The sequence below is a fragment of the Prionailurus viverrinus genome, chromosome C2, assembly GCF_022837055.1.
Source record: "Prionailurus viverrinus isolate Anna chromosome C2, UM_Priviv_1.0, whole genome shotgun sequence".
Classification (NCBI taxonomy): Eukaryota; Metazoa; Chordata; class Mammalia; order Carnivora; family Felidae; genus Prionailurus; species Prionailurus viverrinus.
Genome location: NC_062569.1, coordinates 150,845,575 through 150,866,815, shown reverse-complemented (window position 1 = coordinate 150,866,815; position 21,241 = coordinate 150,845,575). Strand labels below are relative to the sequence as shown.

Below are 21,241 nucleotides of genomic sequence, written 5' to 3'. Positions count from 1 at the left end.
ATGGTGTCCGCTATGCCAAAGTGGCAGGTGTCACACATCCTGAAATTCAACGGTAGCACCTCCTCTGGGTGAGAAGCAGCAGCGGGCGCTTCCAGACGGGGGTTCCACCCTGTTGCCGCAGGACCAGCAGCCACCGCGAGCACGTTTCCCAGGGACTGCCTCCTGTGGCCAGCACCTTGTGCGCGCCTAGCCCCCAGCTCTGGTTCCCTCCCCGCAGGAGAGAACACACCCTCAACCTGGAGATGGGGAAAGCAAAGGCAGAGGCAAAAACTGCTCAGGAAAAGTTCTTTTATTCTGAAAAATCAATCTGAAAAGTTAACCTATTTGGATACCAAACTCTAAAGGGAAATCTCCACTCTCTCCCTGGGGAAAAAAAAAAAAAAGGAAATAAATATGCCAACATAGCAACATGGTTCCTTCCAGCAGGAAGAGGGTGGCAGAGTCCCATCTCGGACCCGTTTTTCCTACTTTATTCTCGCTAGCTTTCCAGCACGAGCATTTTTATTACCTTTACAGTCAGAAAGGAAACTAACTCCTAAAAACCAACTATTCAGAAGGGAACATCAGCAGAATAAACCTTCTCAAATAGCTTTCTCCTCTCTCATGCCAGCTTTGGGAAGGGTCTGCTCGCAAAGCGTCTGCACTTTCCCTGTGTTTCAAGGACGGGCTCCCTGTTACACACTAGACAAGGCTGAACCGCTCCAGTTTCAGAAACTCAAAAGAAGATCCGGTCTATGAAAACGTTCACTGCTCCGAGGTAAGCATGTGTCTTGAATACAAGTGCAAACATAGTTCTGGAGAAAAACTGGTCCATGTGTATCTTCTGTTACAGTAAACAATTCACGAGTATCCATCAGGCTCCGCCTATTGCCACTGGTCTCCGGTGTCCCCGGCCTAGCCCCCCGTCTCTGTGCACGGGGGTCCCCAGACCTGGCAGCCTTCGAGCAGCAGACAGATCTCCTCAAGGCTCCAGACCTTGGGAACTTCCTTTGTGTTCACCAAGCCGAGGCCGCTTGGGCTCCGGAGGACTGTCCTGAGGGTCCCCGGGCGTCCCTAGAACATTAACAAGCGCAGGTTGGCAAGTAAGTGAACATTTGCTTAAAATTAAGAGCTGATATTCACAAAATAAATGTTGCGCCCAGACAAGATACCAAGGGTCCTATCTGAACATAAGGGAAAGGATCCGGTGGTTTTCAACTGGGGGCGATCTCACCTGGGCAATGTGTGGGGACACTGGAGAATGTCACAAGTTGGGGCGGGGGTGGGGGGAGAAATGGGTATCGGCATTCAGAGGTGCTAAGCACCCCACACTTGCAGGACAGCCCCCACACACAGAATTATCTGACCCAGATTGTCAAAAGTGCCCAGGTGGAGAACCCTGACCCTCCGGGGTCCCTCCGGAACCTGCCACCTACTCAGCTCCCTGAATGCCTGCGTGGAAAGGTACTCTCCCTGCTGAGAATAAACAGGCAGCCAGTGAATCTGAATGACGGTCTTATAAGATACATCCCTGCTTTCTCAGAACTGACTTAAAATTAGGTGGTTAATTTCCAAAAGAACAAAAGAGAAAGAATATCTTGAATTCTATTAAAATAACAGTATCACTTACCTGGTTCAGTTTCTTCTGTGGAAGGGGTGGAGATTATACTAATTGGTACAGAATTTGGTGGAGTCTCTGTCTTTAAGGGTAGTAAATTTATCCTCCTTAATTAAAAAAACAAAGTAGGAAAGAGGTACATGGTTCATTAGTATCCTAAGAATCATTTATGATGATGCCAAATTTCAAAACTACCCAAAAGAAACATTAAAAATTTTCAGCTAATCATACCATGTAGACATTAAATGTCGATGTGCCCACTTAGAAACTAAGGACTATGTTCATGTACTAAGTTCAATCATTAGGCTTATGATAGTCAATCGCTAGTCACCTAAAAGTTTCAAAACCCGTGTTTTGTTGATCTGCAGTGGTATGCTGAACACATCACTGGACACCGCATATATAAGGCTAGCCGACAATGGTTTCTACTACGGAAAGCTCTGAAACACAGTTCTTGTTTAAAATCCAATCTTATTTTTCAACAACTATTTTTTTTAAGTTACAACAGAAGACGACTCCAAGAAATTAAGAGGGGAAAGGTTTCATAAGAGTATTTGAAAGAACACCTTCCCACTCCCTTCCTCCACCAAAAAACACAGAAAAACAAAAAAACGTTGCTAGTCTGCAGAACTTCACCTGAGAAGAGCCGAACGCTACATGTAATCCAGATTACAGACTGGCGAGTGAAGTCCCGGGCAGGGCAGAGGAAGCGAGACACGTGGTGCTCGTCATCTGCTCCCTCCCCAGGACTCCCACAGGATCAGACGGGGGACTTCCAGTCCTAGGAAGACCCCTGGACCCCAGCTGCCGTGCACAACAGAAGGGCTCTGTCTGCAGCACGGGCGGGGAACTCGGGCGGGCTCAGGAGTCAGAGTGATGTGAAGAAGGACAGAGACACCTGCAGCATCACCCGGGGACACGATCAGACCAGACACTGCTTACCATGAGCCAGTCCACAGATGCAGTAAAAACTGCCTAAAGATGTTCCTTTCATTTTCCCGCCTGCTGCTCAGTGCCCATGACTGTTCTGGGCAGGAGAAAACAGGTGATGACTGGGGAACCGCTTCCTGCCTTAAGGGGCTGATAACCTAACAGGGAAAACAGAAGCCTAACCAAACTCCTGCTACTGAATGTGATATGTTATGACAGAGGAAGGGCTGCAGGGACATCCAGGGAGACTCCAGTGTCACCAGGGACGCAGATGGCTGGGGCTCCCAGAGGAAGGTAAGGGCAGAGAGGCCCCTAGGGCAGAGTGTGCTCAGGGCCCTGGCCTCCAGGGGCAAACTAGAGATTACGGGACAAAGGGTGAGGCAGGGCCAGTGGGAACGGCCCCAGAGGGCAGGCTGTGGCCAACTGTCTATAGGCCGTGCACAGGGGTCTGGAGCCGGCCTGAGAGGCAGAAGTGGGGACGCAGCGGAGGTCACGGTTAGCGAGGTCTCCGGCAGCAGTGTGAAGTACTTATGGCATTTCCCCCATGAAAGGTTGGTGGCTTCCCGTTGGCAAGCCGCAGGGACGATTTCTTCTTCCATCAGAGGTTCTTACCGGGGTGTTGTCTTGCTCCAGGCCTGCAGCGTGTTCAGAGTGACCCTCCGGGATGGGGGTGCTTTGGGATTCTGCGTGCTGGGCTGCAGGGCCTTCTTCTCCTCGGAAGGCGCTGCTGGGGCTGGAGATGGTCTTGCCTGAGGCGGGGGTGTGCAGGGGCTGCTGGGGGTCCCCTCTACTAGCCTGGGGCCTGGCGAAGACCCCTGGTGTGGCTGACTCTTCGTTTTCTTTGCTGTATCGGGAGTTCCCACGCTTAAGACCGGCTTCTCTTTCAAAGGTGTTCCAAGTTCATCCTTCTCGAATGTCACAAACGAACAGTAGCCATCCGTGGAAGAAATGGCCAGGAAGGCCCCATCGCTGGACCTTTGTTCCCCAAACAGGACAAAAGGTTAGAAACCGAACCCAAGTCTATGGGCCCCTCGTCAGGCTCTCATGACTAGTGACACCATGGGAGTTCGAGCAAAATCATAGGCTTTGGGTGGTTGGTTTCCCAACCCCATTGCGTTTCTCGGGCACCGCAGTATCTCAGGACTGTCATCGAATTCACCTGGATGAAAGTGTGAGAACCTTTCCTTTTTTTGGTTTTTCTCCCCCCAAGATAAAACGAAAAGGAGAAAAAAGGCTGTAAAGAGCAAGGAAGAGACGGTGGGGGAGCAGGCCCAGGCAGAGCTGGGCGCGAATCAGGAACCCAGGGGCTTGGAGGACCCCACTGGCAGGAGGCGGAGCGCAAGGTGACTCCCTGGGTGCAGCTCTGGGTGCCAGGAGCTCATGGGTGCGGGCTTCCTGCAAGCCCAGAGGGCCTGGCAAGCCCCCAACAAGCAGGGAGCCCAAAGGGTACCCCCTCCCTCAGTCTGAGAATCAGAGGAACCCCTGGGGCAACTGAACGGCATCATTCAGATGTTTCTGTTACAATAGGAAGCAGTATTATTGCTTTCCTTTAAGAAGAATTGGTAAGAGGTGCCGGGGTGGCTCAGTCTGTCAAGCATCTGACTTCAGCTCAGGTCACGATCTTGAGGTTCATGAGTTTGAGCCCCGCTCACATCAGGGCTCCGCTGCAGCCTGCTTGGGATTCTCTGTCTCCCGCCCCCATTTGCATGGGCATGCATGCGTGCTCGCTCTCCCTCTCTCAAAATAAATAAACTTAGAAAAAAAGTTAAAAAAACCACTTTTTTTAGTGTTTATTTTTGAGAAAGACTGAGAGCCAGCAGGGGAGCGTGCAGAGAGAGGGAGACACAGAATCTGAAGCAGGCTCCAGGCTCTGAGCCGTCAGCACAGAGCCCGATGTGGGGCTCGAACTCACGGACCACAAGATCATGACCTGAGCCAAAGTCAGATTCTTAACTAACTGAGCCACCCAGGCACCCCAGAAAAAAAATAGTTTTAAATAAACTTAAAAAAAAAAAGTTAAAAAAAATAATTTAAAAAAAAGAAAAAGAATTGGTAAACACCGGCCAAAAAAGCCACCTGTAGCGCTGGAATGCTCCCTGCCCCAAGGCTCTACTCCAGGCCCACCCTCCCTCACCACCGGCCACTCACCAGGAGACATCACTCAGGGTGTGGTAATGTATGTTAGACACGTAGCCAAAAGGGAACGGTTGCTGGGTGTCATACAAGAGCACAGAGTCTTCAGAAGCCACAGCAAACACCAGGCGGTAGGGCAGGTGCACCAGCTCCGTGCCCGGCTCCTGTGACGCTCTGTCTGCTCGGGTGAAAACAGGGACAAAGGGCGGAAAACAGAAGCCAGAGGAAACAAATTCCCAAAAGCCCTCTCTCAGGAGACGGAAATGACATCATTTTACTGAAGGCTAGTTTCTATGTGCTTTACAAAAAAAAAAAAAAAAAAAATCAGTCCTTTAATTTATATGGGAATAAAGGACAACCACACGTGACCTGATGAGGACACCGTGTCCTGATCCAAGACTCAGGGGCACCCAAGGTCCAAAAAGGTGGGGGTACAAAACAAAAAAACCTGTGAATAGAACAAGTCCTTTCTGATACGAAAAATAAGGGTAACCTAGAAACATTTTATTAAGGTGATTTCAAGCTTCCAGGTAATTACATTCATTCACATGAAAGGATTAAAAAGCTTAAAACAGCTGCTTCCAGCGTTGGAGGAAGAGGGACCTGACTTACCCTCCCACCTGAAGCAACTGAAATACCAGGCAAAATCTACAAAATGTTTTCCAAGACTTCTGACCATCAGGCACTGAGGACAGTGATCTCTGGGGGATGGGAAGTCAAGGAGGAAATCCTACATCCAGCTTGCTGCCTGGAGCTGCCAGGCCCGGGAGAGGGAGAGGTAGAGGATGAAGCAGGGAGGCCCGGGCAGCCGGAGTTCACAGGCACAGACCTACAGGCCCTCTCAGGTCTCCAGCTGAGCCCTAATCAGCACTTGCAAGTGAGGAAACCACCCGAGGCCAGAGCAAGAACTATTGGAAAGAGAGAGTCATTCCCGAAGCTCACGCAAGGCCGGACAGAGTGTGTTCCTCCACCCAGAGTGGGAAACCTATTTCACGGGGCACCGATTACTCAGGCGGCTCTGCTTCTGCAGTGGGGAAATTAGCTCTGGACCACATGCTGCCGTGGTCCCACCGAACGAGGATAAGCGGCACGGTGTCTTCGAGTAACTTCACTGCCTCCCAGAACAAAGCTCAAGAATATTTATGAAAATATACCCAGCATCCACGGAGGTAAAATTCACAATGTCCGGCATCTAATGAAAAATTACTAGACATGCAAAGAAAATATGACCCACAATGAAGGAAAAAGAAAAAATCAAAACGAATCCTTTGTACACAAAGTCATTAAAAGTTATTACAAAAACTATCCTACATGTTCAAGAGGAGGAAGGATGGAGTGTGTTAAGTAGAGACATGGGACACAGAGTACAGAAAACAGAAGTACTGAGAAGGAAAAAAGCAAGCAGATCATCAGTGAACTCGGGACTAACCTCAAATGGCCTAATGCACATGTAAGCGGAGCCCCTTGTGGGCAGGAAGGGGGATGACAGAAAAGACATTTGACACTGTAACGGCTGAAATTCCCCAAAGGTGATGAAAACTATAAACCCATAGATCTAAGAGCTCAATGAACCCCAAGCACAAGAAACCTGAGAAAATTACACCAAGGCCCATCGGAATCCGACTAAAGCCCCTGATAATGAGAAAAACCTTGAGGGGAAAAAAAAAACTAAAAAAAACATCATTTTACTGCACAGGAAACGAATACTGAACGACATTCAATCTGCTCTGGATTAAAAAAAATTACTTTCATTCCTTTAAAAGTGAAGCGAAGTCAGCATATTCTAGACAAGATGAACACTGGACAATTTTGATAACCTCGGGCTTTGCTCCTGCTCTTCACGGTAACTCAACCGCACCAAACCCACAGAGCGGTGCCCCCCACGGGAGAAAGCCCACATCACAACCCCCGCAGCCTGGTGACCTGCCTCGGCGAAGACCTAATACAACCACCGTGGCTCTAACGTACCTGTTTCCACCACCGGCCTCAACTCAAAGTAGACGGGACAGCAGCGAACTGCAAGCGTCGCTTTGCCAGGACAGGGAAGGTGAGCGATGGGCCTAAAAGATCGGTCATGACCTTCTTAGAAAAGGGCACCATTACTCACCAAAAACAAAAAGAAAGGGTAAACATTTCAACGATTTCTTCCACTGCATACCTTTTAAGATTCTTCCTGGAGAAAACATAGGTGGTATTTGTTACATTTTCTCCAGACTCCACACATCCAGCTGGGGAAGCAGGAAGAGAGAGAGAGAGGTGAGGTTTTATTAGATGAAAGAAGACACACTCAAGAGCATCCAACCCCGGCCTGTAAAACATTTCTCCCCATAGCCATGTGCCCTGGACAGTGTTTTTGTGACTGAGAACAAATACACACGGTCCCAGGCTGGGCTCAGCTCTTATTCCAGCTCTACTGACCTGTCACCTCCCCCTGAGCAGCCCACCTGCTCGGGGGGGCTTCAGGCCTGGGCAGGAGGAACCGGGCAGGCCTCCGTCTGGGAGGCCAGTCACTTCCTGCTGGAGAAGCGCTCTCACTGTATCACCCCACTGTGTCCGCTGGATTTGAGCTTGGCTGCCAGCCAGGGCCTGCCACTAGCCTTTCCCACCTTCCTGGTGCGGCCAGGAGACCCAGGCCTCCACTGCACCCCCAACCCATGAAGCAGCTGACCTTGCTCTGGGGGGAGCCCATGTTTGAGCTCTTCCACACACTCACCCTGGGATGACCTTACAACCAGGCCAGACCCGGCCACAGAATGACTGTCCACCATACAGCAGTATCTTTCCTGATACACACACACACGTCATTTCACATGTGACCGTTTCGTCTCCGCTGGGGGGTGGGGAAGGGTGGACAGAGACTCCGTCAAGTAGTCTCTTCGACTCAGCCCACCCTTCCAGCCCCACAGCCACCATCCGAACAAACCACTGTGTCCTCTTTCCTCTTTGCTCGCACAACCAACACCCAGTTACAACTCCATCGCGTATATATTCAGAGGGTGGGGCTTTTAGCCTAGTTCACAAAAACAGGATCTCCTTTATACCTTCGCTTCTGTTGCTCTGTTCGGTCAACCACCCGCGAAAGCTAACCTGGATGATGTATCTTCACTAGCTGCCCCATGGTCACTGGTATGAAAATGCCGTAATTCATCCACCCGTCTTGTTCATCGGTATTACTCTTCACGACTAGAAGCCATACTTGCAATAAATATCATGGAAGATATACCTTTATGTACTAGGTTTTCATTTCTTAAAGACAGAGTTGAAGACGGTGGGGGGTGGGGACAGATGGGCTGAAAGGTACACGCATTTAACGGTTTCCAGACTGTTTTCTAAACTGGCTGTAACAATTCACGTTCCTGCAGCAATACCCACATTCTGCATGCCCATCAGCCAGGGAGATTTGCACTTTAGTCTGAAGAGAATAAAGAAATCCCTAATCGTAGGTCACTTTATTTTGTATTTCTCTATCACTGAGGGTCCAAACCTTTCCCTGTGGGTGCTGAACACGTGAATTTGCTCCTCTACAAACTGCCTTCTTGGGGGCGCCTGGGTGGCGCAGTTGGTTGAGCATCCGACTTCAGCCAGGTCACGATCTCACGGTCCGTGAGTTCGAGCCCCGCGTCGGGCTCTGGGCTGATGGCTCAGAGTCTGGAGCCTGTTTCTGATTCTGTGTCTCCCTCTCTCTCTGCCCCTCCCCCGTTCATGGTCTGTCTCTCTCTGTCCCAAAAATAAATAAACGTTGAAAAAAAAAATTAAAAAAAAAACAAACTGCCTTCTTGTTTCTTTCACTCATCTTTTTCTTCTGGGTTTTTTTTTCTCTCATCGATTTGGAAGAGCCGCTGAACGTGACACACATAAGCTCTCTCTTTCCTGTCTCGTAAACGGTGTTTTCCAGTTCCATCACTTGTCGACTGATTTCGCTTGCTGGGCCTCCACCGTACAAAAGTTCACCGTCAAACGCAAACAGGCCCATAGTTCCAGAGCTTCCAGGATTCCTGTCTCCGTCTGTCTTCCCTGGCCCTAGGATGTCCTACGTTTTCACCTTTTAGATTTAAGTATTGACTTCACCCGGAATTTATTTTCATATGTAAGTTAAGAGTCCAATAGAATTTTCTTCCAGACAGCTGGACACTCTAGCACCATTCACTCAATAATTCATTCTTCCCACTATATCAGATTTCCTTATCTCGGGATCTATTTCTGGATTTTCTGCTCTGGTTCACTAATCTGTTTATTCCTTTACCAATAACCATATTGATTTGATAACAGTGGCACCATAGTATCTGCTGACATTTAGGAAAGTGCCTGCTCAAGTATTATTCCTATTTTTCATACTTTTAAATCTATTCTTGGGGCGCCTGGGCGGTTCAGTTGATTAAGCGTCTCTCAGTTTTGGCTCAGTTCACAATCTCTCAGTTTCTAAGTTCAAGCCCCTCATCAGGCTCCATGCTGACTGTGTGGCGTCACCTGGGGACTCTCTCTCTCCCTCTCTCTCTGCGCCTCCCCTGCTCATGCTCTCTCTCTCTCTCAAAAATAATAAACTTAAAAAAAATTAAATCTATTCTTCAGCATTTATTCTCCTAACAGAGTTGGCAGGCTGTCCAACTAAAAGTAAACCAAAAGCCTCTAATAGGATCCTAATTGGAAATCAATGCGTATGTTAATTTTTAGAACTTGAGATCTCTTCGTTCAGAATTTGTTTTACAATCTTCAATAAGATCTTCTAGTCTTGATAAAGGCTTTGTGCCTTTATTATTTTTCCCATGTTTTGTGGGGTTTGCATTATGAATGGAATAATTTTCCTTTTTATATTTCTAAGTACATAGAAGTATAGAAGATTTTTAAGTATTTCATAGATAGTATCCAGCCACCTTATCAGATTTTTTTATTCGATATTTTTAAATCTCTTGGATCTTCTAGAAACATAATCCTACCACCAAGGTTTCTTCTTTCCAATCTTTGTAATTTCATTCTCTCCTCTTCCTGCATGTATTAACACCACAAAGAATAATAATGGCAAAAGCAGACATCCATCTGATACCTGATTCTAACAATATTTTTAGAGTGGTCATTTAGTAAAGATTTTTCACTGAGTTTAGTAAGCAACTTTTAATATACTTAGCAACCACCTGTTGCTGATCCTGAGACACCCCCTCCCCAGGCCAATGTCACTCCCACATGATCCCCGATGTCCTAAGGCATCACAAGTATGCATGTACAATTCACACCCTCTCAGGCCTCCTCTGCCCAACTGGGCTGGAATACTTAGTGGCCAACCTGACCTGTGCCCTCCTGTTTGGCCCAGCCCTGGGTTAGGTGATCGCCTTCATAAAAAAGATGGGACCCGAGCCATGGAGAGGAGACATTCTTCTAAGAACACCCTGGCAATCAGGGCCCCGGCTGACGCTGCTGGGATTAACATCATGCCTTCCTGTAGACAATGAACCTGTCTTGTCCTTGCTGATTCTGCGGTTTCGTCATACTCAAGTTATTCCAACCAAACTTGTCCCTGCCACAATAGACTGCTTCATTGAGAATAAAAACAATAAACCTCTTTTAGCTTTAGCACTATGACCTCTACATACATGCCTAGTGAAAAGACATTAACATTTTAAGTTAAATCTAAGAGAAAAATGTCTGTCACACTAGCCTAGCGGCTCCCCAACTTCTCTGCACATCAGAACTACTTGGAAATTTTTTAAATTCCAAAATCTAGACCACACACACCCTGGACCAATCAGACCGTCTCTGGGGGTGGAACCCGGGGACCAGTGCTTCCTGAAGCTCCCCTGGAGGTTTCAATGTCTGAACAAGCTGGGGGGTCGCTATTTTAATCAGGATTCACTGAGCTGACAAGCGGCAACTGGAATCACCCACCGCTGCCATCACACCTCAAATCGGAAGCTTGTCAAACCCACCTGGTGTGAGGAGCAAAGATCCATCAGGGGTAAAACTGAGTCTACGGAAGAAGGACTTCATGCTGTCGTCGTGAAACATCCGGTAACTTCGGACCTGTGGCACACAAGTTTAAACATTAATCCAAATCTTTTTTTTTTTTAATCCAAATCTTTACATTCACAATAACGGTTTACCACTTTCTTTTTTATTCTGTCTTTATATAGTGTCATTTATTACACTCACGTAACAGGGGAAATATATTACAAATCAAGTCACTCCAGACCGCAAGAGTGATCGCTCACAAAGATTAACTGCCCACCTGCGTTACAGAAAGTCATATGTGCATACAGGTCTACGTGCGTGTTTGTGGTTCTACAGTTATCTTTTTAAAAAGCCTCCGTGAGAACACCATGCACTGTCAAGAGCGGTGTGTCTGGACAATGAGACCGGGGAGAAAAGCAGGATGATGTGTGCGTCCACTTAGAATTTCCAACTTAACGAACCTCTTATAAACTAGTCCGCTCTTAAACTGGTAATCCCATCTTTTCAAACCTTTCTTGAACACCTGCGTGGAACGGTTTTTGCTCCCACTCACTGCCACTGGATAAACATGAAGCATTTAAGTCTCAAGGACCCAAAGACCCGGCATTACCCTCCTTACTGTACATGAGCTCCCCATTTTGTCAGCTCGTGGCCCGCTTGGCCCCGCCAGCTGCTTGAGGCCCAGGTTTGCACCACATCCCTTTTTGGTTCCAGTGACCAACCTGCTCCCTTTTGTCTAAGTGCCTGCCTCCACGGTCTTGATTCCTCTAGGACCGCTGGCTGGGTCCCCACGGTCCTGCAGGCAGCATTCGCTCTAAACCTGCCAAGACGGCCTACTGCCCGCTGCCACCTTCCTGCGGCATAGGGCCGGGTCCCCCTCGGTCAGACGCTCGCGACTCTCCCTACACCTCAGAATCTCAGAGGCCCTGCCTACCTCAAGCCAAGCGAATCACACACGCCTGGGAGGTGGGGGGCAGGCACACATGTCTCTTAATGCTTCCAGGCGACTCCACAGTGAGCTGGGGTTGGACACCTCTACCCACCATCGGCAGCTCTCCCCTGGCCCCCGGATGTCCCCATTTCCATGCAGACCAGCCCAACACACTAACTGAGCCTTGGCTGGACCTGAGGAAGCGCACGGTAGTTCAAGTGTCAGGTGCCTGAGACCAGGGACTTAGCTGTAGGACACGGAGGAGCTCGTGACTTCCTGAAGCACTGCTAACACAGAAAGTCAACACTTCATACCTCTCCTTCGGCCCCTATTCCAGACAGCATCTTTGAGACATTAAAAGCCACACGTTTCTTCTGGGTGCTGTACACCCTGAGGATCCTAAAGAAAGAAAAACATTCTGACTGATCTCTTCTAGTGAACGAAGTGTTCCACACAGAAATAATCTAGCATCAAAACTGCAGGCCGATTAGACCAGGTCAGCCTCCAAGACCATTTATGACTGTCCCACTTAACTCATTATGACAGAAGCAAACCACCCAAAGGAGGTCACTAATGAAGTGAGGAAACGGGCCAGAACTTCACTTTTTATCGAGTGTTTCAACTTGTCAAGTAAGATGCTCGTCAGGCCTCGCCTTTTCAGGCCTTGACACTTGGCCCAGGGGCAGTTTGTAGGACTGCAGTGACATTTCTCTTGTATCGAACGGTCTCACCCTCAGGGATTTGCAAGTCAGGAAAACACCAACAGATAAATTTGCTTCTTGCTAATTCGTATTATTCCCACTAGCTAATCAGGTCATTTCACTCCCAACTGCCCGAATAAAACATACAGATCAGAAAATAAATGTACGTGGAACGTAACAGGAGATGCTTCGATTCAAAAACACTAACTCGTCCACACTGCTGGGCCGTCTGAAATCAAACATGTTATGATTAAAAGAAGTTGGAAAAATACTCAAAAGGATGACCTTGACTGATGAGTAGTACACCCACCACCTCTGATTCTTAGTTCTTTGTTCCAAGAATACGATTAAATGAATGATGCCAGTAAACACCACAACAAACCTTCTTTCGGGAAAGACGAAATATTCTATGTTTACATTAACTTAAATGGAGTCATTGAAATGACTGCAGTAGTAAACTATAATCAAAAAATGAAAGAAAGATGCCTGGCTGGCTCAGTTGGTGGGGCAGGAGACTCTTGATCTCAGGGTTGTGAGTTCAAGCCCTGCGGTGGGTGTAGAGTTTACTTATAAATAAAATCTTTAAAAAAAAAAAAAAAAAAAAAAAAAAAAAAAACACGAAACACCCAGGGACACATGGATGGCTCAGTCAGTTAAGCGTCCCACTCTCGATTTCGGCTCAGGTCATGATCTCATGGTTGTGAGTTTGAGCCTCACATTAGCACAGAACCTGCTTGAGATTCCCCCTCTCTTTCTCTCTCAAAATAAACAAACTTAAAAAAATAAATAAACAGGGGCGCCTGGGTGGCTCAGTCGGTTACGCGTCCAACTTTGGCTCAGGTCACAATGTCGCAGTTCATGGGTTTCAGCCCCGTGTCAGGCTCTGTGCTGACAGCTCAGAGCCTGAAGCCTGTTTCAGATTCTGTGTTTCTCTCGCTCTCTGACCCTCTCCGGCTCATGCTCTGCCTCTCAAAAATAAATGTTAATTTTTTTTCTTTTTTAAAGAAAGGAGGAGGGAAGGGAAGGGAAGGGGAAGGGAAAATTCCAACCCAACCACTAGCAACCCCTTCTTACAGAAGTCTTATTTATAAAAGACTTTTTTTAAACGTTGCCTATGAACGAGCCCCGCTTCTCTCTCTTCTCTGCCTCTCACAAGATTCTCTCTCTCTCTGCCCCTCACAAGATTCTCTCTCTCCCTCTTTCCTTGCCTCTTGCTCACTTATGCCCTCTGTCTCAAAAAAAAAAAAAAAAAAAAAGAAAAACAATAAACAAATGCTGTCCGTGAAATTCAAATGCAATTCAAAACTCCCTCTACATTCATTCACCCATTCAATAAAGATTTGCTAAGTACTACATATAAGGCACTTGCCCTAATTAGTTTCCACTTTCACGTTACGGTGGGAGAGTAACAGTAAAACCAAATGCTTGACATGAAACCAAGAACAAGAAGCAAAGCTAGACCGGGCTTCAGATTGGTAAATGGTGATGAAAATCCCTCTGCAGGAAATTTCAAGCCAGCAGAGAAGACAATTTGCCAAATCCTGACGTACCTGTCACAGCTCAGGGTGGCAACATACTGACCCAAGGGGTCCCAGGTTACTCCTTGGACGTAACTTTTATGTTCATTAAAGATAGAGATCTTCTGTCCTGCGAATAAAGCACATGACAGCTTTACTAAAGCCTACTCGAGCACAAGCAGAAAAAAGTACAGTTTAAGTACTGCGCCCTTCATACCCTCCTGTCATTTAGCAGGCGCCGTGTCAGGCTCTTGGGGGACAAAGGGGACTTTACACGGCCCGCACTCCCCAGGAGCCTGCTGCTTTGGGGGAGGGACACACCATCAAAAGGCAAGCCAGCTGAGCATGGTATAGACGGGGCAGCTAAGAGGCCACGGTGAGGGTCGGCAAGGCACGAGCTGAGGTCAGCTCTCCCTACAGGGCAGGGTGAGGGGGGCTATGAAGGAGGTTTTGTAAGCCGATCCTCGGCACACGGAACAATGGGTCACTGAGAAGTCTACAGGGTGAGGTCCAATGCCAAAACGGCAAGATGAGGACAGGAGGTATGTGACAGCGACCCTCGTGTATCAGGAAAAGGTTCTGGGAATTCGAGGTGTGGCCGAGAGGAACACTCGGCTGGGAAGTGACCTGCATCGTGAAGACAAGACGGAGGGTCACAGAGGACATAGGAAGTACCACTAGTTAGGAGGGGACAGCAGGCCAGGCGGGAGGCAAGGGCCGGGCAAAGCCAGTAGTGATGGAAAAGGGACTCTGTGGAAAGAGAGAAAACCAGCAGCACACAAAGATTACCCAGATAAAAAGCAGAGACAGTTATGGAACCCTGGCCATTCTTAAAAAACAAACAAAAACAACTCAAATGGCTCTTCTCTGCAGAGGGGTCTACACTCCTGTGACCCTGGGACCCGCCCTCCATGTGAAATGCAGCGAGGGTGCTTCAGGCTAACTTTCCTTCCCCCTCGCCTTCTTGCCAGTGTTTTTGGGGGTCTGTGAGAGTAAGGTGGCCTGCAGCCGGGTGACAGCATCTTCTCAAACGACCCTGAGTTTTACAATAGAGGCTTTTTTTTAAATTTTTTTAATGTTTATTTTTGAGAGAGTGAGCGAGAGAGCATGAGAGGCGGAGAGGCAGAGAGAGAAAGAGACACAGAATCCGAAGCAGGCTCCAAGCTCTGAGCTGTCAGCACAGAGCCCGACGTGGGGCTCAAACTCACAGAGTGCAAGATCATGACCCGAGCCGAAGTCAGAGGCCCAACTGACTGAGCCACCCAGGGGCCCCTCTTTTTAAAGTTTATTTATTTTGAGGGAGAGAGAGCATGAGCAGGGGAGGAGCAGCGAGAGAGGGAGAAAGTCCCAAGCAGGCTCTGCCCTGTGAACGCAGAGCCCGACACGGGACTCGATCTCATGAACCATGAGATCATGACCTGAGCTGATCAAGAGTTAGGGACACTTAACCGACTGAGCCACCCAAGTGCCCCACAAGAGGCTTTTTAACCCACAACTGCTATCATTAGGTCAGTGTGTGAGTAGGGTTTTCTGAAGAGGGACTTTCTGCGGGACCTGTCCTGCCTCACAAGCAGCTCCCCGCAGGGCCTCTGCACTGGCTGCTTCCACAGGCTGGAGCCTCTTCCCTCCCGCATTCAAGTCTTGGAGCAACCTTCTCCGATCAGCCTTTCACTCTGCGGCCCCTTCCCAGCGCCATCACTACTAACACCCCGTTAGCTGGCAGCCACGATCATGTAGGATATCAAGACCTGGCAACGTTCAAGGTCATTACAACTGGCTTCAGGGGGCTGCTGGGTGGACTGTCCACACACACGGTGAAATTATCCAGGGCAATGGCCAGATGTGGGGAAGAGAAGACAGGGACACCGGCCCTCCATTCTGCCCAAGTCAGGGACTGGGTAGAACATGACAGAGGTGAGGTGAGACAGAGGGAGTCTGATTGGATGGCAGGTGGCAGGGACCTAAGGCGGACAGAGACTGTCACTGAGTGGATAAACCGGATGTGCAGGCAGCGTGGTGGGATGCCCGCTCTGCCCTGACTCCCCCCGCCAGGGCCCTCGGGCCGGGGGAGAATCCGCAGCCTGCAAAAAGGGCAGGCAAAGCATTTCACGGCAATTTTTATAACTTCTCATGTGTCTCGTGTCTCCTGTCTCCCCAAACAGAAAACAGGTCCTGTAAAAGCAGTGAGGTGTCCTCGGCTGTCCTCTGTCTCCTCAAACGGATGCCAGCTCCTACCTCTCTCAACACTGACCATTCAATGCCCCATCATGACGACGTGCTAAACTTCCTGAGATCCTAAGTTCTGCAAAGGCAGGCATTAGCCCTGCCCCCAACATGTCTACACCCCCAAGCATGTGGGATGCACCTTGCTTTGGCACCAGTAACTCAGAAACCCTCATACACGTGACCACTCTGAGTTGGATCCATGATACAGGAGGCTAATCCCTACCCTACTGAGCCAAATACCTATTTTAGTTCACTAAAGAAACTCTTATGCCATGAAAGGTCAAGTAGGTTAGCTTTTTATACCCTTAGAAAGTCCTTCCCCCTGACAAGAACAGAAACGTATTGGCTACCTTTACTGACATCCCATATGATGGCCGTGTTATCCACAGAGGCAGAAGCCATTAGATTCCCGTCAGTTGCCCAGCAAATATCGTACACATCTTCCAAGTGGCCTCTACAATCCAAAGAAGAAAAAGAAAAAAACATCAAAAACTTGTAAGCAAACTCAGAGACCATACACGAGAATAGGATTTTAGGGGGGTGCTCCTGGGTGGCTCAACTGACTCTTGGTTTCAGCTCAGGTCATGGTCTCACGGTTTTGTGGGTTTGAGCCCCATGTTGGGCTCTGCGCTGGCAGCGTGGAGCCTCCTTGGGATATTCTCTCTCTCTCTCTCTCTCTCTCTCTCTGCCCCTCCCCTGCTCATACTCTGTCTCTCAAAGTTTAAAAAAAAATTTTTAAAAATAGGATTTTAGAAACTTCCACTGGAACTCTATTAGCTGCAGCTATAATCTACCACCTTCAGAGGTACTTGTATCTTTGTAATTGATTCAATCTGACTAAAGAAAATTTTACAGCAGAAATAAAATCCATTTTAATCATGTTTCTAGCTTTTAAAATGATTCTCTTATCTCTGCCTTGTGTAAGTAAAAGGTTTAAGTACGATATAAGTCAAAATGCAGGGCGCCTGGATTGGCTCAGTCAGTAAAGCATAGGACTCCTGATCTCAGGGCTGTGAGTTCAAGCCCCATGTTGGGCATAGAGCTTACTCAAAAGAACATTTTTTTTTTTTTTAATTAAAAAATGCATGTGAGTTTAATGCTCTCAGAGCAGTTAGATAAGGCACTCCCATGGTCCCTGTCCAAGTTACCTCAGGGTTTTTACGACAGTCCAATTCTCCTTGTTCAGCTGGGCCTCATCATCATCCTGAAAAGCAATCTGTTCTGGCTCCTTATTATCATTCACCTTCCACAACAGGATGACGGCATCTGTGGAGAGATTCAGTGAAAGATAAGCCACGCTTTTTGCATGCTCCTTCATTTCTGGGCTTTTAGGGCTTGAAGTCCTATTTATGTTGTTCAACAGACAGTATGGTCACAATGACGGACTTCTAAGAATTTCGACAGGAAAAACAGGTTTGCCTTCTGATCTAAAACTCCAGAATCTGGGGCACCTGGGTGGCTCAGTGGGTTAAGCGTCCGACTCTTGGTTTCAGCTCAGGTCGTGATCTCACGGTTCATGAGTTGGAGCCCCTCATCAGGCTCTGCACTGACAGTGCACAGCCAGCTTGGGATTCTCTCTCTCCCTTACTCTCTGCCCCTTCCCTGCTCGTGCACACTGTCCCTCTCTCTCAAATAAGATAAACCTAAAAAAAAAAAAAAAAAAAAAAAAAAAAAAAAAACAACCAACCTCTAAAATCAAACTCACACCAGATTAAGTGTTATACAAGGTCAAATTAAACAGAAGGGTCCCCAGGCCAGCAAAACACCACTGCAAAGTGGCTGACTACCTTCACAAATCCTAAGGCATAACCTATGAATGGCTGAATAGGAAAAAACAAAGAGCCACAAAGAGCCACCCGCAAGGCCTGGCAAATGGTTCCTGTGTAACCTTCAGCAGGACTTAGCATCTCGACTCCTCAGTCACTTGACCTGTAAAATGGGGGTAACCGCATACCTATCTCATAGGGCTGTCTCAAGGATTAAATGAGTTAATATGCATAAAGCACTTAGAACACAATGCCTTGCACAAAGTAAGCCACGGACACATTAGCTACGCATACGGATGCAGCAGGTATCTTGGCCTGACGTCATCAACTGTCTGAGTGCTATAAGCCCTTGTGCTCTGACCCCAAACTCACCACCTAAGCCTGAGCACCTCTTGGCCTCCCTCTGAATGCCAGTAGGACAATGAGCACACCAGCTGTGTGGGCACACGTGTTCTCACTCCAAGTGCACCGGAATCCCAGGAGCTTGGTGGAAAGGAGATCAGCCTTGACACTGACAAGTGGACACTCTCCACCGTTAACAGGTTTCTGGGCCCCCAAAGCCAAAGGGCTTTGCCCGACAAGTGCTGCCCTGTACACCCTCTCAGAAGACAGCCTGTCAGCCTCCCCCAGGGACAGTCCCCACTTCCCACCTTTCCCTCTGTGCACAAACACCCTGGACACCGTGGCACTGAACTTAACCAGGTGTCTTTCCTCCTCCTGCAAAGTCTGTGATTTCTGTTTTATTTTGTACTAACCTGTAGACTGTTCTGGTGTCAAAGCGTGGGAAAACGATTTACTTTTTAGTAAAACCATAAGGAAAAAGGAAGAACGAGTTAGTAAACTGCTTAGGAAAAAGTCCCAGTTTTATGGGTTTAACATTTAATATTGTGAAGATGGCAACGTATCCCAAATAAATCTACAAATTCAAGGCAATCTTTATGCCACGTAAACACAAGCAGAAAATAGGAGTCAATATATTCCCAGGAAACAAACATGATTTAGAGGATCATTCAGACAATATTCCCCCAGCGAATCAATTAATTACAAAGAGATGTGGGAAAGGCTGTGATCACTTAGATACTAAACTAGCAATCAAAGCCAGGACAGGTGTGTTGGGACTCTGACAAAATGGTGGGCACCTTCCTACTCGTCTCCACCGGGCAGTGGATCCTGGCGAAAGTTGGGGAGGGGCCATTGTCAAACAGGTCTTTTCCGGTTAAACTTACTGTCTTCCATCCCCTCGTGCTCCCCAGAACACTATTTTACTGAGCTATCTAAATGACACACTGAGGTCAAATGACCCCTAAAATGAAAAAGGGGTACAGGAGCACCTGCGTGGCTCAGGCGGTTAAGCGTCCAACTTTGGCTCAGGTCATGACCTCACCGTTTGTGAGTTTGAGCCGTGCGTCAGGTCGGGCTCTATGCTGACAGCTCAGAGCCTGGAGCCCACTTCAGATCCTGTGTCTCCCTCTCTCTCTGCCCCTCCTCTGCTCGCACTCTCTCTCTTTCAAAAATAAATCAACATTAAAAGAAAAATTTTTCTTTAATCACACCTAGCTCAAATCTCGCTATTTAACGTGAGACACACAAGTATCTGGTTTCTAAGGAATTTTGAAGGATAATACTAGTACTCACCATCTCCTCCTGATGCTAAAATTTCCCCATTCGGAGAAAAACGCACGACATTGACAGCTTTGGTATGGCGGGCAAGATTGGACAAAAATTCAACAATGGCCTTTCCATCGGGTCCTTTTTCCACCTTCCAGATCTGTTGATACCAAAACATTCATTCAGGGAAACATACAGTGAGCACTTACCAATCTGTGCTTACTAAAACAACACTGTGCTTAGTTTCAGTAAGAAAATAGTTTTTCTTTTGAAACGTAAAGTGGAACTTTGCTCTGAAACATAAACCAGCAACCCCATGGCTTGCTGCCCTCCCTCCTTCCTCTTTCTCCTGCAAACCGTTCCCCAACAGGAACTGGCTCAGGATTCTTAAAAATAATGAGCCTCCCGTTTACCAATCTGGGAAACATTACTCAAGGAACAAAGCTTTCTTTTGCTTTCATGGTTCACTCAAGGCCCGGAGAATTCATCCCTCTGGGCTAGATGACGGATTGGTTTGAGTTTGTTGACTTTTGTTTCAAAGAAAAGAATGGAGAATGCACATGCACCCTCAGTAGTGCTTCTCAGGGCCTCTCTCCGCCCCACTTACCCTAACCGCCGTGTCTACACCGGCCGACGCCAGTCTGTGGATCCTCCCGGCGGTGCCATGCTGGAAGTCCAGGCTATACACCGGCTCCTTGTTGTGCCAGGCTATTTCGCAGGTAATGACTTTCATCCTCCCGAGTCTTGATGGAGCAACACAAATCCGTCGGGCACCGTTCTTTACCCAAAGACAGAGGAAAGCTGAAAATCGTCGATAATGAACTGAATACTACAGCAGGAAAGGTGTACTGAACACTTATTATGAGCCAGGAGCCCTGCTAACCATTAAAACTGCACGCTGTAGTGGGAAAGGATGTTAGTGTTGACCTCTAATGTAACACCTTGCAGGTTCACCTAAAATGCTTCGCTGAGCCGCGGCTGTTGGAAGTTTATTCTACTGCTAGGTCCGGAAAGAGCAAAATGGAACACCCAGGCAGAGGAAATCGAGGGGCCGACCCTACGGCGCGACCGCCCCCGCTTAGTGGGGGTTGGAGGGCGTTCGGGGAGAGTCAGGGGCCGGGTCGCGCGGCGGAAGGGGCTGCCCAGGGCTAGCGGCCTCCCGGGAGAAGCTGCCGGGGCAAGTGGACAGCTTGGGGGGTCAGGGGGCTTCGAGAGACACCCACTTCCCAGGCGGCTGGGGCCGCCAGGAGAAGAGGGTCGCCCAGGGTAGAAAACCGAGGCGAGGGAACCAGAGGGGACATCCCCCCACCCCCCGCCCCGTTCCCAGGCCGCACGGGACCAAGCGCTCGGCCGGAAAGCCGAAAGCGGGCCTGGCGGGGAGGAGGCCGCACGGAGCCGGGGCGGGGAGCCGCAGAGCGCGCAAACGCACGCCGTCCGGAGCTGTGCCGGGACCCCGCGGCCCGCCCTCAGCGAGACCCTCTCGCTCTCGCTCGGCCCCGCGGGGAGACCGTGGGGACGCCGGAGCCGGCGCCAGGGAAGCAATACCTGCAGGGACGCGGTCAGTCGGCTGCACAGCCAGCTCCCGCCGCCGCTTACGCTTCTTCCCGCGCGCCACAGGCCCCGCCTCAGGGAGGGCGGGATTCCAGGTACGACCCGCCTCTTTGTAGGCGGGATTCTCGGGGAGCCCCGCCTTCGCATGGGCGGGATTACGTGGCGCCCCGCCCTTGCTCGGGCTGCAGAGGGTGGTCCAGAGCTGCGGAGTCCTCGGAGTCCCGTTGGGCCGCTGCTAATTCAGTTAATTACCTGTCCGACCGACGCATCGGTGGAAGAATAGGTGAGTTATCGACTCATTCATTCAATCATTTCTTCCCTTTTTGATTAACTCTTTTAAC

General features: G+C 48.7%; 1 protein-coding gene across 2 annotated transcripts; it reads right to left on the bottom strand.

Moving 5' to 3' along the window:
• Nucleotides 1–273: 273 nt before the first annotated feature.
• CHAF1B (chromatin assembly factor 1 subunit B) lies at nt 274–21,241 on the bottom strand. Of its 2 annotated transcripts, none has more exons than XM_047876108.1 (14): nt 20,895–21,241; nt 19,957–20,127; nt 19,377–19,509; nt 17,124–17,241; nt 16,326–16,429; nt 13,783–13,879; nt 11,846–11,930; nt 10,579–10,672; nt 6,819–6,888; nt 6,629–6,720; nt 4,676–4,838; nt 3,140–3,502; nt 1,610–1,704; nt 274–1,053 (listed from the first exon to the last, which is right to left on the bottom strand). In XM_047876108.1, exons 1-14 carry the CDS (start codon nt 21,045–21,047, stop codon nt 962–964), a joined length of 1,830 nt encoding a protein of 609 aa, XP_047732064.1. In that variant the 5' UTR covers nt 21,048–21,241; the 3' UTR covers nt 274–961. The 2 variants fall into 2 exon arrangements, with proteins under 2 accessions (XP_047732064.1, XP_047732065.1); XM_047876109.1 differs by having other exon boundaries at nt 19,957–20,150; nt 20,895–20,986.